Source organism: Ornithodoros turicata, chromosome 2 (genome assembly GCF_037126465.1).
Source record: "Ornithodoros turicata isolate Travis chromosome 2, ASM3712646v1, whole genome shotgun sequence".
Taxonomy (NCBI): domain Eukaryota; kingdom Metazoa; phylum Arthropoda; class Arachnida; order Ixodida; family Argasidae; genus Ornithodoros; species Ornithodoros turicata.
The window spans coordinates 145,869,668-145,888,543 of record NC_088202.1 but is presented as its reverse complement, the minus strand read 5'-3'; the positions used below and the strand labels follow the sequence as shown (position 1 = coordinate 145,888,543).

Below are 18,876 nucleotides of genomic sequence, written 5' to 3'. Positions count from 1 at the left end.
CATACGTGAGGCCGACAACGGCAAGCCCTATCACCACCACCACCACCACCACCTTTGTTGGTCCTGTCAATTTCATTTGCATTGTGCCCGGCGCTGTGTGAACTATCTCAAACTATGCGTTCTATGGGAAGCTGTTACTGCCACGCAGCCTTCCATTTTTTTTCCCCGTATTCGATCGGACGAAGTGGATTGTGATGAAGGACCGTATCAAATTCTTGAGTCCTGAAAGCTGAGCACTGCGCACATATGGTTCTAATAATAAGGTTCTCTACAGTGTCTTCATGTGGATCAACGAAGCTTATCTAGCTCATTTTAGCTATCACTCAATCTTTGGTGACAAATGTCGCAAACGAAAAACGACGTCGCAAGGTCTTTACTATACGACCCGGCGAATTCCCGAACATTTTACGTTAAATTTCTTCGTGCGGAGATTTCCGACGACGTACTGTACGGACCATATATCAATGGATGTATTCACGGTAATTCGGGGGTGGCGTGCGCAGGGCACGAAAAATAGTTCTACGCGAAAAAAAAAAAGCTGTAACTCTATTCAATATACAGTAGGGAGAATAGGTAAGTATTCGATAAGGAGAACAAACAGCTGAGTTTATTCACAAAAATATGCCCATGGAAAAGGAATGTGTCTGCTCATTGATATTGAGGTCTCGTTTACCAAACCGGCCGAAGACGCTAGCAATTTGGCGGCATCGTACAAGTTGCTCACACGTTGTCGTCCAAGCATGACCGATGACGTATGGTAACTCTCTCCTCTCTTTCTTTCTCTCTCCTCTCTTTCTCCCTCTCTCTCCTTCCTTCCTGATTTCTTCTCTGCATCCGTTTATGTCGTTAGTACGGAGCTTTTTTTTTTTAAATCCCACGTTAGCGCCGCACGAAGCAAGTGTGGCTATGAGCGACGTACAGATGTGGAGAGATGGAGAGACGACAGCAGGAAGGAGTGGGAGTGACAAGGGGGTTAGTATATATATGCGTCCTGGGCCGACTTCAGGGGGAACTGTGCCGACATTCGTCTGAAAAAAAGTCTTCGGAAAACCCAGGGGGGAAACAAATCGGAGAGCAGAGCTGGTGACAGAATTCGAACCCGTGACCTCCCAGTCTCGGCGTGGAAATAGCGATCCCATTAACCACTATGTCACTGGAGCTGGTAGTATTCGGAGCTCATAGCAAGAATGACTTCGGCTTCGGCTTGACTTCGGAAATGGCTTCGGCTTCGAACACGGAATAAACAACGAAAAAGACGTCGTCCACTGCACTCTAAAGACAGAACTTCACCGCATAGCACACTGTACACCAACCGTTGAAACGAATGATAGAGTTATCGCTTCTGGGGGCTTAATCGCTTCATCGTCGTTACGGTCGTGACAAGCTAACGAGTGGCGGGAAATTCAAAAAGGCGGGCGGGAAATTTAAAAAGGTGGGCACGTGATAAAACACGTGCACGGCCGCTCTTCGCGCGATACGTGAAGGCTGTGGTACACGTCACGCGCAATATGTCACGTGCCCACCTTTTTCAATTTCCCGCCACTCGTTAGCTTGTAACGACCGTAACGGCGATTAAGCCCCCTGAATCGAAGAGAGAGGCGGGCGTACGCCCCCAATTTGGATATATGAAAATTGCTACAAAAAGGCGTACGTCTCCCTCTGTCTTCCAATCACAAGCGATAACCCTATCGTTCGTGGCAATGGTTGGTGTACAGTGTGCTATGTTGTGAGGTTCTGTATTTAGAGTGTGGATGCGACACATTGTGTGCGGCTTCCTATTCTGACTCGCCTTTTTGCACCAGTAAAGTTCACCATAAACAATCAGTTTTTTTGTTTTGTTTTTTAGAAAAGAGGAATCAAAAACCAAAACGTAACAATCCCACTTTTTATCGATGACTTTACAAAGAAAAACCGTTGAGATAAATTGCTTTTGCGCAAACAGTGCGCAAAATCGTGGAGTACAAACCATATACCCAACGGTTGTGTTTGGCCTGATGAGTCGTCAGCATATCTATTGAAGATATCTTATCTCCTGTGGAGTCCTCGACGCTGAATGTATATAGGGACGCGACGTTATCTTGGAGCACCTTAGATACCTCCCAGAGGTGACCGTGCGCAATTTTTGTGCTTGTTTAGCCGTCTGTGTTGTGCGTTTGATAGTGTCGCCTTTTGAAGGAGATAAAACGGCTCTGAAAAAAAAAAAAAAAAAAAAAGAGGTCGCTGGTTGGCAACCAGGAAACTCCACTCGAAAAAGATTGGCTGACGTTTATAGAGCATGATTCATAGCTCTATAGGCTTTATAAACGTATGCACTGCCCGTTCTTGGCGTACGCGTTATTGAAAACGTTGAAGAGATTCTTCGGCTTCTTCTTCTTTTACTTTCCTTTTCTCCTTTTTTTTTGACGTCAAATCAACTCTGGCCATCGTCAACGTATAGACGTACGTACAGCTCGTGAGATACAAACGGTTCAACGAACTTTGGCGTCGAGCTCTGACTTGGGAGAATAAAAAGCGTCGGAAATTCCGATTGGTTCTTATAAGCACGTGACTTCTCCCGCGGCCGCCTTACTGGTGGAAATACCTGCCCCTGATATCTGGTCGGATGGAGTTGCGGCATTCGCCGTGCCGATCATCTGCGCAACAGTATGAAGTCGGGGTAGTTGGCTGTGATGGCCACTAACTACTTCTACAGCAGTTTAACTATAACTACTTCGCGATGGAGTAATTTAACTAGTAGTTCAACTACTACTCAGGGGAGTAATTAATACTGAGAGTAGTAATAAGTATGATATAAGTAATAATTAATAAGTATGATATAAGTAATAATTAATAAGTACGATAATAAGTAACAATAATGATAGTAGTTAAAACTGCTTTAACTACTGCAGTGTATTTTAACTACATCTATAACTATACTTAACGTTGTCCATCAACACCAATCGTTTGTAGTGTTCTTGGACACCTAAATATGAATCACAAGCAGTGATAAAAGTGAAGATTTAGTACACACGCACGGCACAATTGCTCTGCACCTCCGTTCTCATCAAACAAGTATAGCTCAAGGTAAAAGTCTGAAGCAAAATCGTGCCGTAAAGCTTGTGGCAAAATCGGAAGTAGTTAACGCCTGCAGTAACCTAACTACTGTAGTTAACTACTCGAAATAGTAGTTTAACTAGTAGTTGCCACTACATTTCTGCAAGTAGTAGATAACTACTTTTTAACTACAATCAGGTAGTTTAGCTACATGTAGTTATAACTACTGGTAGCTGGTAAACTTATAGTAGTACCTACTTGCCCGTTATCTTCCAGTCTATTACTCATTTGCAGTAAAAAAAATCCTACTTCCTACATGACTCGGGAGAAATGTATATGAGCTCCTCTTAAATTTCAACTTTACATAGATAAACGAAAAGGGAAATGTGCCTAAATAAAACTGTTATATAACGAGGGTATCAGGCTGCATAGGGGCTATACTGTCTCTATACATACCCCCATTGATATCGAAGCCTTTGCAACCGCAGAAAGCGTGCGGTCTCTCTGTTCTATACGGCTTTTGTCCTCAGATTATAACGGTTTGAGCATTACACACGCAAACTATAGTGAAGCGCCACCTCGCGTGAACATACACGACAGACGACTCATTGTTCTCGTGACGAATGACTCTCTGATTCGCCCCCCCCCCCCCACCACCACCAATTGAGCTCGTCCACTGAGGCTTGGCCTCCCCACAACAGGAGGCTTCGGCCATTTGCCGTTACGCGTCCATATTAGTCAGGTCCCCCAAGGTCGCCATTTTCCCATGTATTTCTTCCTGTCCCGATGCGTGCAATGCCGGAGGCCGCCCTTAGATACCCCATTGTTACCAGACGTTGGCTTGCGTTTGATTGTAGCGCGCTAAAGATCCAGTTGAAGCACAGTCTAAGCCAGGCCAAGTCACCGAAGGAGAAATGGACGACTGCGCCTGCGGCGCCCAGTGGCGGCGCTTGGTACGACAGGTACGCCATGTGATGCACGCAGCCGTGCAGTAGATCCTTCCGATCGCTCAACACGTTTAAAAACGCGACCAAAAAGTGAAACACGACACAGAAAGTTGTTATACGCGTTTTATTTGGACATATAAAGACTGAATTCATTTGCAGAAACAACAAAAACATTTTGCCGCTAAACTTAGCGCGCTGAAGTGATCCGGAACGGCAACAGTGGGGTATCTAGTGGCGGCCTTCTTCGTTGCACGCTTTTCCGAGGTGAGTTTGGGGGACCTGATATTAGTCTCTAAAATACCGTGGCTCTCTTTTTTTATTCATCTAATACCCTAGTCAGCGCGTCGTCCTACGTCACCCTACCGATACCCTACGTCACAGCTCCGATAATGTACAATCATTTCTCGCTGAATGAATCCTCCCCCCCCCCCCCCTCTCATATGACTGCAGCTTACCCCAGCCTCACCGGCGCTCGTAACAGGCGTAAAAACAAATATGGCCGGTCTGAAACCTCATGGCTTTGCTCGGATTAGGCATCAATCCTTTCAGCACACTGGGTGTTGCCGGGTATGATCCTTAGTGTGGAGCTGAACCAACAACAATAAATGATGGAGAAGCGATACTGAACTGAAGTGGAGTGTGGGGCTGAACCGTCCGGAACTGCATGTCCGCAAAAGTTTGTTGTTTCTCTTCTAATAAAAAAATAAAAGGCTTTAAAAAAAATGGTGCGCTGTAGCCGATAGTCTGTCATAACGGGGTCTTTCAAGCCCACTATACGACTATACTGACAAAAATATATTTCGTATTATAAATCGAGCTCGCTGCAAGAATCAGTACGCAATGAATGTCACCAGCGAATATTACGTGCTCCCACAAATCTTAGAAAGAACCAGCAAAAATTCGTAGTTTCGGATTCTCCAAAAAGCAAATGACGTCACCGGTATCTCTGGCGTATGGGAGAGCGCCGAGACAGACTGCCAGCATCTGCCGTGAGGCGATAAGAATTCGAGTTTCGCACCCACGTGATGCGTCACGTGATACGTCCGTACATGATGACGTCATACTTGTCAAAAGTAGTAATTAATTGTGATACTTTCGCGTACACATAAGGGATATTTTGGGAGAGTGTACAGTGTCAATTCGGTAAGATTGTGAATGCGTTAGATTTCGTCCCACATTAATGACGTAGGTAGATCAACAATCAAAACAAGAGCTGAGTTACGTCATATCGGTATAGCAGGATAGCCGTCCGAACGAGTGTGGGCTGTGTTTGCGTCACTGTTTCAAACGTTCGTTGCGTGCCGGAAGGCTCTGTTGAAAGAGGAACATATACAGTGAACTCTCGTTATTATGACCATGGTCGTTCCCGAAAATTTTGGTCATAACGCGGAATTGTCATATTAACGGGGGGGGGGGGAGATTTGCAGAGGTTTCACAGCATTGTTACCCGAAGAGTATGGTCGTAAAGCGCGTATGTCAGATTATCGGGGGTCATATTAACGAGGGTTCACTGTAGTGTTGTAACGTGCGGCGGGACGGGCGCTGGGGGGATGTAAGCACAGTCTCGAGTGATTACCAAGTTTCAAGTGACAAGTTGATTGATTGATTGATTTTTAAAAGAAAAAAATGGAGATGAAGTGACAAGTCAAAGTAAGCTTGTAAATTGGGACTCTGGGCAGTTGCAGTAACGAGTTGGGTCCTTTTTTTTTGTTCTGGGGGAAGGGAAAGTAACTCGTAAATGCCAGCAGTTATCGTTTTGGGGGAAAGCAGCTGTAAAGTGTCACTGTGCAGTGAACCCTCGTTAATATGACCCCCGATAATCTGACATACGCGCTTTACGACCATACTCTTCGGGTAACAGTGCTGTGAAACCTCTGCAAACCCCCCCCCCCCCCGTTAATATGACAATTCCGCGTTATGACCAAAGTTTTTGGGAACGACCATGGTCATAATAACGAGCGTTCACTGTAATTATGTTACTCCGGTTTTGCCGCTTTCTTGCATGTAAGCGCTGTCTACATGGTTCTGTAGAGTACTACAACGAGAAAGCTCCAGCGCTTCTGTTGAACGACTTTTTAGTGCGGGAATCGACGTCTTTGGGCTGAGGCCGTGGAAGCTTGCAGACGGTAACCTCGACAGGCATACAAGTGCTAAAATCTTCAAGGTTTGCGTTTGCTGGGATTTCGCTTCCTAGGATGGGTCTCTGCCACAAAATCACCGCAAAGGTTGCGGCATATCCGTAACCTTTCGGCTGTCAGGAGCATGTGTACGAAATATTTCGCTCCGAAACTGCACATAATTATATTTTAGCGAATTTATTACAAAGCGACCGCGACCGCCTCTCTGAAGCAAGAGGTTTCTGAAAGCAACACTGGACTTCACCTGGCTGCTTCTCTCAGCACTGCTTCTTTTTTGCCCTGCCCGTGTCTTGAAAAAAAAAAAAAACACATTCTATAGCATATTTGTTTCTATCCCGTTGAAATCGACACCAGCATAATGGCTGCGGCAGCAGATCTCGCCACGGCGGCTACGTCAAGCATCCTTATCATTTGCTTAAAACGCGTGGGACAGCACTCCAAGCAGACGACGACGCGGGGTGACGTCCATGTGACGTCACGAATCACCACAGTAGGGAACCCAGGTTTCTCCTATCCATATTTCACTTTCGGTTTGCTATTGTCGTCAAAGAGGAATTAATTACTGGAGCAAAATGAACACGAAACTATATAGGTATAGAGCGGGTAGTTTGTATTCGCTTTGACGTTCACCATTTTTTTTTCTTTTTCGAATCGTCGCGAAGTCTCCCTTTTAAAAATGAATTGAAAAAAATAACTAGGTTGCTCGAACTTGGTAACAATGACTGAAAAAAAAAGTTATGCTTCGAGAAAAGTAACAAACTTTTACTATAAATACCATCATATCACTTTCGTAACGATAATTCTTACTTTAAAATGTCGCCACATTCATCGCAGTACCCCCTTTCCCACGTGAATATAACCGCGGAATATTTTATCGACCACATAATAACATCCACACCCGATACATCGTTTCGCTCCGTTCAATACCTAATACCTATCATACATAAAGAGCAGCGCGTCTTTATTTGACACATCCTTCACCACTGCGGTTGATACCCTCTGCTTCGGTCCTCTTCAGCGTAAGTCTTATTTGTATACTCCCCTGACGGTGCTCTGGCCTCGCAAACGTAACAACGTACTCGCACAAGACAGCTGTGCTCACCCCCCGTGCTCTGCACACAGGTCACGAGTCTGCGAAAAAAAGAAAGAAAAAAAAAGAAGCCATCGAATAAGGAATTCCCTCACTCTCTTCCCCTCGCGCTTCCATTGAAGGATATGTAGCTATGCGAAACCGACAGGTGGCAGCCAATTCAAAAGAAAATGCATAAAGAAGAAAGAAAAAAATATCCCTCGGAATTATTGTTGCCGTTGGTAGCACGGAGTAAAAAGGACCTGTGCGGTGTGTGTGTATGTGTGTGTGTGTGTAGTCCCGAGACCACGTGACCCGGATCTCTCTCCCATCTGTCCGTTTCCTCCTCGCCAGCGCACGTACACGGTCCGGCGCGAAAGTTGTCGGGCAGTCGCATCCGTTCCTTCCCCCGGAGCTCGCAGTATAAGCACGTGCGTTTGGGATTAGGATAGTGCTTCCGACGCTTGTGCTTTTGGGTTGTTGGTGTTCTTCGACGATTGGAATTTGATTCGGTGGTCTTCGGTGGTGTGTGGCAATGGTGCCCTTCGTCGTTCGGGGTGCTGCGGTATCTCGTCGTTCGTCCGTGGTGGTCTTCGATCTGGAGTGTCGCGTGTGTATTCGCAGAGAAGGATCGATCTTTTTCTCCGTGGCGCTGCAAGATTTCGCCGGGTTTCGGGCCTGAAGAAGCTTCAACGAGTACAGTGGGTGACAGCAGTTGGTGTGACTCGCGGAAGGCTCCTGGCAGGTTATCTGCCTTTCTGTAACGTGTTTGAGGGCACGTCAGGATTGTGATACTAGTACTTCCATGCCACGCTTGATGACAGACCTCGTTCACAGTCTAAAAAGTCGACTCCACGTGCAGGATTCACCAGGACTTGAACCACGACGCAGTGCACACTTTAAAGCGAACCGTTGGGACCAGGTCTTGCTGGAAACTTGAAGGTGATCCTGCCGAATGAGTGGATCTGTCCTGGCGAACTTAACCGGGCCTTGCTCTCTGTAGAGCACGGGGAAGAGAGTACTTTTTAGGGTGTCAAGCTGAAGTTACTAGTCGTGGTAGCCGCGGTCTTGGTGATTTTGCTGAAGAGGAGAACCTGCCCTGGCGAGCTGTCCCGGCGTTATATTTTCTTCGCGTAGCGAAGAACTAAAAAATCGGCAGGTCATAACGAAAGAGTCTTCGTCAAGCTGAAGTTCCCAACGTTGCCGGACTGGATGCCCTCACCACGCGGTGGGGGCATCCGCAAGCAGACGAGCACTCCGCTGCTGAGCTTGGCGCAGTTTGCGCGGAGGTCGTTCAGAGCCTCGCGTCGGGGCAAAAAGTTCTCGTGCGCGAGTACGGGATGTCGGGACGACTCGGCCGTCGAGAAGCAACCCGTCTCCAGGGGAAAGTTTGTGCGAGGTAAGGTCCACGTCTATATAGTCTTTTGAAGCTTTTGGTGAGATAAAAAAAAACATCTCGTATAGCCACTGTTGACAGTCGCGACGCAATACACAAAAGACGAGACAGACGGTGTCGCATGTCGAGTGCGACATCGTCTGTCTCGTCTTTTGTGTGTTGTGTCGCAACTGTCAGCAGTATGTACCAGTGATGGCCGCTAACTACTTCTACAGTAGTTTAACTATAACCACTAACTACTTCACGATGTAGTAGTTTAACTAGTAGTTCAACTACTTTTGAGGGGAAGTAGTTAAAACTACTGCTTTAACTACATCTCTAACTACTTAACGATGTCCATCAACACCAATACCATTCTATAGTGTTCTTGGAAACCTAAATATGAATCACAAGCAGTCATAAAAGTGAAGATGTAGTACGCATGCACGGCACAATTGCTCTGCACCTCCGTTCTCATCAAACAAGTAGCTCGAGGTAAAAGTCGGAAGCACAATCGTGCTGTAAAGCTTGCGGCAAAATCGGAAGTAGTTGGCGACTGCAGTAACCTAACTACTGTAGTTAACTACTCGAAACAGTAGTTTAACTAGTAGTTGCACACTACATTTCTGCAAGTAGTTCATAACTACTTTTTCACTACAATGAGGTAGTTTAACTAGTAGTCTAACTACATGTAGTTAACTACTGGCCATCACTGGTATGTACCAACCTGCCCGGTCCTTGTTACAACGTTTTGCATATAGCCACGGTCGCTTCGCGGTGCTAACGCAGAATAAGAAAAGTTGTCTGCGTCTTTGTGCATTATGCCGAACGCGTCTAAAGGGGAGTACTATAGGGTCAGGGTTGGGAGACCCCATTCCGTTCCAATTCCATTGCGAGGAATGGAGTTTTGCGATCATTCCATTCCTTTCATTTCCTCGGAATGAAAAGGTATGGTCAGTTCCCACTCCTGGAATGGCTTGGCAAACCCAATTCCATTCGTTAATTCCCTCGATAAAAGAAAAGGACGGGTAACCATGCTGGCAGGTCCCGCAGCGCTAGAGGATATTGACGTTACCAAGCACGGAAAAAGCACAAAGACACAGGCATTTCACTCTTGACCGTGTGCAGGTGCGGTGAAAAGGGTGCGAGGGCCGAAACCAGCACGTTGAAGCCAAAACTGCCGCCGGGGCACCCTATTCCAGTCCGGGCTAATCTGGAACGATTCCGGAATCATTCCGACTCCGGAGTGGCAACTCCGCAACCCTGCAGCAATCCGGCAACCTGAAGTCGACTTAGTTCGACGATGAGCCTTTGGGGTGAAAATCGTTAATATGCAGGGTGCTTTTTTGTTGAGTTTGGTCTGACTGACCCCACGTTCTTAATATCCTACGGCACAGCCACAAGATATTCCGTAGCAGACGACAGGGAAACACGCTGACGGTGTCGTCTGCTAGGTGTCGTCTGCTAGGTGTCGTCTGCTAGGTGTCGTCTGCTAGGTGTCGTCTGCTAGGTATCGTCTGCTAGGTATCGTCTGCTAGGTATCGTCTGCTAGGTGTCGTCTGCTAGGTGTCGCTCATGATGACAGTTGTCTCGCGACGTAAAGCCACCAATTATTATTAATGGTTATTATAAAGATAACTGATTCGGATCAACGTAGCGGCATTTTTTTTTTTTTTTGCGAAATTCTATACATTCTTATCGACAGCTTTTCAATAGTATTTAAATCTTCAAAAAAATTTTTTGTGATGGTTATACCCAACCTACCGAAAATACGGTCTGGAAATCACGTGGTTCTAAAGCCACGGACAAACCTGTGCGGGGGTTGGCCCGGTAAAGCTCTCTCAGAAATAAGTATATCATGCAGCAAGGTCATTGTCCTCCGTGTCCCAAAAGCAAAAACGTGCGTATACAAATATAAACGTGTAAAACTTCCTAGTGAAGAGACTATCTTCGGATTTATCCAGTTGTGTGACGTCTGTCGTCACGGAAGCTACGCTTCTTATGTACTATGTATAACCTTCGTAGACATATGCTGCTCATATAGCCAAAAGAGAGACCCTGCGGGGGGGCTCGTGATCTTTACGACCCTTTAAAACGAAACCGCATTGCGTGGATGGACACCGCGAGTCTTTATTTTTTCCTCCTTAAGGCGCCACATATTTATCAGGACCAGTTTTGCGGTGTGTCCATTTGCGGAGGTAATCAAGATATGGCCCGCTTTGCGCCGTAGTTTAGCCTCACCGCAGGCGATCTTTACCGTGTGTTCACACGAGCGACATTTACCCAGAGGCGGAAGATGCGAAAAGCGTCATAGCTTTCTGCTGTCACGTGAGCGCGAGCGCTCAACGTCGCGTCTTCGAGTACACTGCTGACCGTCGGTAATATCCTACGACGCAGCCACAAGATATTCCGTAGCAGACGACAGGAAAACACGCTGACGGTGTCGTCTGCTAGGTGTCGTCTGCTAGGTGTCATCTGCTAGGTGTCATCTGCTAGGTGTCATCTGCTAGGTGTCATCTGCTAGGTGTCGTCTGCTAGGTGTCGTCTGCTAGGTGTCGTCTGCTAGGTGTCGTCTGCTAGGTGTCGTCTGCTAGGTGTCGTCTGCTAGGTGTCGTCTGCTAGGTGTCGTCTGCTAGGTGTCGTCTGCTAGGTATCATCTGCTAGGTATCGTCTGCTAGGTATCGTCTGCTAGGTATCGTCTGCTAGGTATCGTCTGTTAGGTGTCGTCTGTTAGGTGTCGCTCATGATGACAGTTGTCTCGCGACGTAACGCCACCAATTATTATTAATGGTTATTATAAAGATAACTAATCGGCGGAGAAAAAGCTTTCTGTGTCGACAACCATGTGTCGGCGTTTCCTCAAGCTGTCGCTCTGGTTTGTGTACGTAAATAGGGTTTTCTGATGAAAGAAGGAAGTCACTTAAAATGTTAGCCAGGCTGTAGGACTAGAACCCACATCTTCTGGATTACCGGTCCAGGGCTCTGACCAATTGAGCTAAGCTAAACACACCTCACCAGCGACTTCTATTTCTTGATTTCTTAGGCACTTGAGGCTTTGTATGTATCTGTCCTTTCTATGTGTTCCAGCCTCAGAACGTTAATTGCTTTCAGGGTTTTCTCTTTTCTTTGCTATCTGTGGTTGTTTAGGAGCGTGTTCCCCGTAGTTTAGTGAACGCCCCTAGTGTCTGCCGCGACACCACGGTCTTCATGAGAACCGGTCCGTGGATTAATGTCGCCCATTTTTTCTAAGTACCTGTGAACTTAAAGTATAGGAGTATGACACGTCCATTGTCACTTGGAGATCCGCGACAAGAACAGTGCATGTACACTGGGGTTACTTTCCGGACTTTCAGACTTTACTTCACTTACTTTTTTACTTCAGACTTTCCAAGATGGTGCTTCTCTTCTCGATCTCGCATGCAGCATTTCAACGGACCCAAAAAGTGCATTCAACGGCCCACGAAGCGTTGCCGAAACACTTCGTTCCGCGCCACTGGTTTGGATCGAGCGGGTGCACCATGTAATTGAGCCACGCTTAGCTGCAGGGGGTATATACATGCAAGGGGGGGTATACCATCACTCCTTTCTCTTTCTTTCCCGGATCTCGAAAATGTCTCTCGTACACGACTGCACCTGGCGAGAAACGATGACGTTAGCTTACATAGCAAAAGGAAAAAAAATAAATAAAATAACTGCGGATGTATATTCTCTTTCCCTTGACTGGACCTGTAAGTGCGAATGAAGAGCAATAATTCGGGTGTATGGACGTCATTATGGACTTCAGGTGTCTGACATGATGTCAGAGCTCAGTATTAGTTTCGAATATACTTAGGCGATGCCTGCTTTCTACCCTGTTCTGATGTTCTGTTACCCGGGCTTTTGCTGTAACACGAGGATCGAATGCAAGTTCACATCAGTGCAGATAACCGTGTTTTACGTTTATGCCGAATAACTTTAGGAGAACACCTTTACGAACCACTTTAAGATAGTGCTTGAGAATTCCCGTCAGAAGCTACCATGATGATAGGCTACCAGCAAGAACTTCCAGGTATTTTTTTAACATCAAAGGATGTCTGAAGCCTCTTACAGGAGCATTAAAAAAGCGGTTGATTCAACCAAACGGGGACAGTTCAACGATCCATGCGCGTATTTTGGATGTTTGCCGAAGTATGAAGATATTTGTGCAAAAGTATGAAATGATTGTGATAGTACATACCGCAGTGGCTGAAACATGTAGGAAAATAGTGAACTCCACTCCAGTGGGCGACACCATGATAAGCTTCGAAAACACACTACGCTGAAGTGTTTAAAACGATTTTGACAAAGTATTTTTGGCTCCATAACAGAAGGATTAAGTACGATTTGAAAGAGCATTGAGTACTGTACTGGTATACATATATAACTAGGGCCTGACTTTTTCGGGTTTTATTTTTGGCCAAATTCGGGGGGTAAATATCGGGTGATATTTTTCATTTGAAAATTCGGGTTAAATCCCGCTACGGCATATTCTGTCGTCAGGAATTCGGGTGTATTCCGGTGATTTTTTTTTTTGTTTAATAAAAATTTGTCTTAACATGGAACTAATGTTTAGCAATGTTATCAAAGTTTATTTTAATGCACGCTTATGAGTGTGCCACGCGACCCGGATGTTTTCGGGTAGATTCGGGTTAAACCCGAATTTTACAGATTTCGTTCGGGGGGTAAATATCGGGCAGATACGGGTTTAACCCTAAAAAGTCAGGCCCTATATATAACGTACACTACCTCGAGTACTGCACAGAAAGACGCCTGAACCCCTATACACCAGCGTTATAGCTTCCCGTCATCGAAATTTCATATATAACGCGTTCGCATGCTCTCTTACCCTTGTGTCACGGTCGTGACCTCATCCGTTGGATGCGACCGTTGCCTGTTATGGTTATGACTCCATTGTGCTTGTGACCTTAATCGATTTTGTATCGCTATAAGGACTAATTGGTACCGCCCCTTGTAAGTTTAAAGACTCCCTCTGATGTTGTAAGCGGGTTAGACGGGTTATTAAAGCGAGCCTCCTCTTCTGCTTGTGGGCGACGGAAACAAGTCTCCGTAATATCTTCGGGAGGAGGATCGTATTTCCGGTTTGACGTTTTTTTTTTTTTTTTGGGTGGGGGGTAGTTATCCGTAATGGTTTCCCCATATTTTCTTGGTTCGGAAGTCTTTAAGTTACCTCTCGACTGATCCAGAATAAAAGTATAATTAATGCACCGGCAGTGGAACATGCAATTTGTGTTCTAGTAGACCTCTACACGAGAAACGTCATGATGACGTTCGTAGACAGACTGAAACTGAAACCGAAACTAATCGGAAGTGGGAGCGATGGGTTCCACGAATGGGCAATTGTTCGCTGCCTCCTATTGACAGAAAAGTAGAACCGAAGGTCGCGTCCCTTTCAGAGACCATTGTAGTCCCCTCAAGACCGTGGCTTTCGGACGCGGCCTTGTTCGCCCCCTACAGTCACTATATATATAGTGACTTCGCTTATGACTACTTATATGTATAGTGACTGTAGTTCGCCCCCCTTAGCTTCGAGCGTAGTTCAACTCTACCAAATTGGTGGCGCTGTCGAATACTACGACGTCATTTGTTTACAAACAGGGCTAGAGGTCTATCGAAACGTTTCTAACGCACTAATCCGCTGTCAACAATATGTGTTCATATGGAGCGCTGATATACGTATATAATACAGCATCGAGTTCCCCGTCCGTCTGTCCGCCCGTCAGTCAGTCTGTCTGTCCGCCCGTCTGTCTGTCTGTCTGTCTGTCTGTCCGTCCGTCCGTCCGTCCGTCCGTCTGTCTGTCTGTCTGTCTGTCTGTCTGTCTGTCTGTCTGTCTGTCTGTCTGTCTGTCCGTCTGTCCGTCTGTCCGTCTGTCCGTCTGTCCGTCCGTCTGTCCGTCCGTCTGTCCGTCCGTCCGTTCCTCTGTCTGTCTGTCTGTCCGTCTGTCTGTCCGTTCTTCCTAGTGCCCAAGCTCAGGTTTCTTCAACAATGGAAGGATATACGTATGTTCATACGTGTTCCTGGAGACAGCATCCGGTCGTTGGTGTTGCCTCATACGACAAATGCTAAAGTCAAGGAGGTGTTGGGTTCGAACCCTACAACGAGAAGTGTTGCCTGAGGCTTTCCTCGGGATATTCGTAAGCATTTCCAAATAGACATCGGCACGGACAACCCTGGACTCGTCCAAAGACAAATATACTTCCCCGGATATCTCTTCTTGCTGTCCTCATAGCCACAGACGGCGTTCCGCACGGTGGTCGTATAGCCAAGGTCGTGCTGAGGACTGGTAGGTGGTATAGGTTCGAATCCTATACCGCCGGCTCTGCTGTCTGAGGTTTTTCCCGGATTTTCCGAGGACTTTTTAGACGAATGTCGGCACTGTTCCCTCTGAAGTCGGCCCAGGATACGCAGACTAATTCCCCCTATCCCCCACTCCTTCCTGCTGTCCTCTCTCTCCATCTCTCCACGTCTGTACTCCGCTCGTAGCCACAGTTGCTTCGCGGCGCTAACACGAAATTTAAAACAATTATAGCCACAGATTTGTGGCCGTAGTTTAGCCGTAGTTTTGCGGCCTTTCGGATACAGCTCGGCCACGTGGCTGGACCCTTTCACCCTTTCACATCACCCTTTCACAGTTTACAAACAGAAGGCACAACCGGAAGTTGTCTAGGGTTCCCAGCGTCAGCGGCTACATGTGGCGCCACTCTGTGTCACTAATTTCAGTTAAACCCTTCCACATGCGCCACATGCAGCGCCGCTGTCGTTGGAAACCCTAGACAACTTCCGGTGGTGCCTTCTGTTTGTAAACTGTGAAAGGGTGAATACGACTCTTCTCTGCGGTTGTTGTTTACCTTTGAAAGATGAAAGATGGTAGAGCCCTGGACCAGAAGATGTGGGTTCGATCCCTACAGCTGGCTAACCTCTTCAGTGACTTTCATCTTTCATCGTTGATTTCTTAGGCAATTTGAGGCTTTGTCTGTATCTGTCCCTTCTATGTTGTTCCAGCCTCAGAACATTAGTTTCTCTCTTGTTTACCTTTCTTATCAGGAAGGGGTGTGTATATAATGAGGAATCGGAAATGGGTGCGGCAACGTTGCGCCGGAAGTCCGTCCGATTGGGCGTCGCACTTTCGATTAACCGGAAGCGTATCAGGGTTGATCCCGCGTCCTGGACTAGTGCAATACCGTGACGGTTCCGTATAGGGGGAAAGTATATCATTCGTTCTCGGCGTGACACGGTGTGGGTGATCCGTTTACGTCAACGCCGTAGCGATACCGACATGATTTGATGATGACCCGCTTTAGTTGGATGATGAAGCAGGGCGTCACTCACTTTGAATGGTGCCCATCAGATCACGCCACCCGAAGAGAACGTTATGAAAAGTGGGCCAGAGGGGGCGTCAGATGTGTTGTTAACGCTTTCATCGCGGCATTATTTTCCTTTCACTTTACGGTGATCGGACATGAAAGGAGGCGGACACGTCACACCCCACAAAAAAAAAAAAAAAAAAAAGAAAACTTGTTCCGAACTGACCCGTCGCAAGCAGCACAACAGCTTGGCCCAATAATATCGGACGAACATTGCCAATAAGAGCCCAATGTTGGACCAATATTGCCGTTATTGGACCAACATCCTATAAGCAACACAACATTTTCTCCCAATATTGAACCAATATTGGCAATGCCGGCCCAATGTCGGTCCGAAATTGGACCAATATTGGCAATGCCGGCCCGATGTCGGCCCGAGATTGGACCACTATTGGCAATGCCGGCCCAATGTCGGTCCGAAATTGGACCAATATTGGCAATGTCGGTCCAATATTGGGCCACTATTGGCAATGCCGGCCCAATGTCGGTCCAAGATTGATCCAACATTGAGCCAATATTGGGCCAAGATGTTGTGCTGGCTTGGGACGTGTTTCTGCGATTACTGCCCGATGCGCCAGGACGATAGATCTCGAGGTGATGAGAGCTCTGGGACTTCAAAGGCGTGAAGGGAAAATAAAATGGCCGCTAAAACCACAACGAGCAGGTCATCACACACACACACACACACATCACTTCCAGTAGGTTGCGTGTCCCTAAGGTATCGCACCAAGGGCGAGAGCGTGGGCGAGGGGTCTCAGTACTTATCTCGGTGGATAATTTGGTAGGCCGCTGATTCGAACCAGCCTGCCAGCAAATTGATGGCAGGATGCAAGTTGCTTGAACCCGTCGTCGTTGCACCACCAGATGCTACAACAAAGGACCACGTGATAACGCGCCCACCAATCGCAGCGCGCAGTCATGTGGTCCCGTTTTTTCTTTCGTTTTGTTTATTTTGCGGGACTTCTTTTTAGGCAAAAAAAAAGAAGCCATGTTGGGAACATGGTGTCGGGTGTTTTTCAAAGCAGTCTGCAACTTTCCATTTCACACCTTGGCCAACGAATACTATTTTAAAAGGTAGCTAATTCGTCTTTGGCTAACTATAGTTTCAACGAAAACAACTCTGCGACTGGGATACACGGCTGTAAGAACGTTCTATCCGTTTCATTCCGTTCCGTTCTCTCTTTTTTTTTTTTTTTTAATCTTGATGGCATCTTAGTCGTTATATCCTGCATATTATCAGCGTATATTATCCTTGCACAATAGGAACAATCCGGAGTAGTTGGTATGATGACGTCTGCAGTCGTCCCGTCTATACTTCTACCCTGTCCTTGTCTTCTTGCTGCTATTCGTCATCATGAATATGTTATCCTTGTTACATATTCAGGCCTCTATTGAGAGTTCGTAGGTTTTGAAAGTGAAGGGCGACTGAACGAAGGTTAGGTTAACGTCGTTCGCGTCAACTCGAGCATGCCTGTCACGTGATTTTTCTTCGTGCCTTGACTTGTGCGTGAACGTTGCATGGGCCTGTTGGTAGTGCATCGTATTGAGGATAAAATCGCTAAATATACGGACAAAAAAAGCAATGTTTATTGATACAGGAATAGCTATCTATTTATACTGTACTGTGAACTTATCGTTGTTTCCATCAGTGAGATAGAGGTGCAATTAATATACGCATTTCCACCTTTGCCTATCAAGAAAGCTTCCAGGAGCTCACTTTCCCGTTTGCCCTTGAACTTTACTATAATCTTAAAAATCTCCAAAAATAGCATTACAATCACAGTTTCGCATGTGGTTCCACAAATTCCCCTTTTCAGCGGCTTTATTGGATTGGATTGGAAAAGAAAGAAAAATATGGAGAGGTTAGTCCCGACCCAGTCAGAACTGGCTACTCCAAAACGCGTTTGTGCCTGTGCCTGTGCCAATATGTTGCCTGTGAACAGCACACAGTGGTGTTACACTTGAGAGAGAGAACACTGATGTGGGTTAAGACATGACGTGAAAAGAAGACAGTTACTAGAAAGCGGTTGTCTGTGTCGTGTCGTGTCCTGTGCTGTCCTTCCGCGTCATGCAAGTCCTGCATGTATGCTAGGTTGCTAGCCTCTTAACACTCGTATTCACAAATATATGTACTAACTTCTAAGTAACTTTGAAACAAAGAAAAAAAAAAGAAAAGAAAAAGAAACCCTTGAAGTCCCGTCCATTTCTTGCTGTGTCAAGGCTCACAGCCATAGTTGTGTCGCAGTGGCAGTACGAAGAAGAAAAAAAGTGTGTTTGGTATCTCAGTGTTGCGTGTCTTTCTTCCGTAACTATGATTTTTGTATTGGGCTGGCTCGAGTTGGCTTAGCGCTAGCCACGTAAGTACCGCGCTCGCCAACTGCTGACAGCGGACAAATCGGAAGAGAAGCCCACGACATTTAATCCTCTTCCATCGAAATCCTCCATAATCCAACTCGACGTGGGCTTGCGGTGACGCACCAACCGACAGCAAGCTTTTACTTTAACGTTTTTTTTACTTCTCGTGCTCCCTGATGCGAAGCAATACGAATCAAGGCTTCCACACAACCCATTCGTATTGTTGTTATTGTTATTTTGTCTCTCATACCAAACGCCATTTCGGCTGGTGCCAATGCCTATGCGCGATTTCTCAAGAAGCTCCTTTGTGCAGGCATTGCCCATTGTTGCTCGCTCGAGATGTTTCTGCGCCCACCGTTGGGACTTTCTTTTTCTTTTCTTTTTTGTCTTCCAACCTCCCGCGTGTCGGCAACGATGCGGAATTGTTATTTCCCCGTCTTTGCCTGGACCTCTTTTTTTTCTTTCTTTTTTTTTTCTTTTTAGAGCAACAGGCATACCTGTCGAATACGATTTAAAAAAACATACGCGAGGATAAATCATAAGGCAATGATGGGGGGG

At 46.4% G+C, this 18,876-nt stretch overlaps 1 protein-coding gene across 2 annotated transcripts in view; it reads left to right on the top strand.

The window, feature by feature from the left end:
* The window catches only part of LOC135386313 (centaurin-gamma-1A-like), an 84,660-nt gene that overhangs the window by 5,256 nt on the left and 60,528 nt on the right, over positions 1 to 18,876 (top strand). The window contains exon 1 of one of the 2 annotated variants that reach the window (XM_064616152.1): positions 8,220 to 8,586. The exons of the other annotated variant lie outside the window; for it this stretch is intronic. Coding sequence (XP_064472222.1) covers positions 8,400 to 8,586 — 187 coding nt within the window. The 5' untranslated portion in view covers positions 8,220 to 8,399. Of the gene's footprint in view, positions 1 to 8,219; positions 8,587 to 18,876 lie in introns of those variants that run through there. 2 annotated transcript variants of the gene reach the window in all.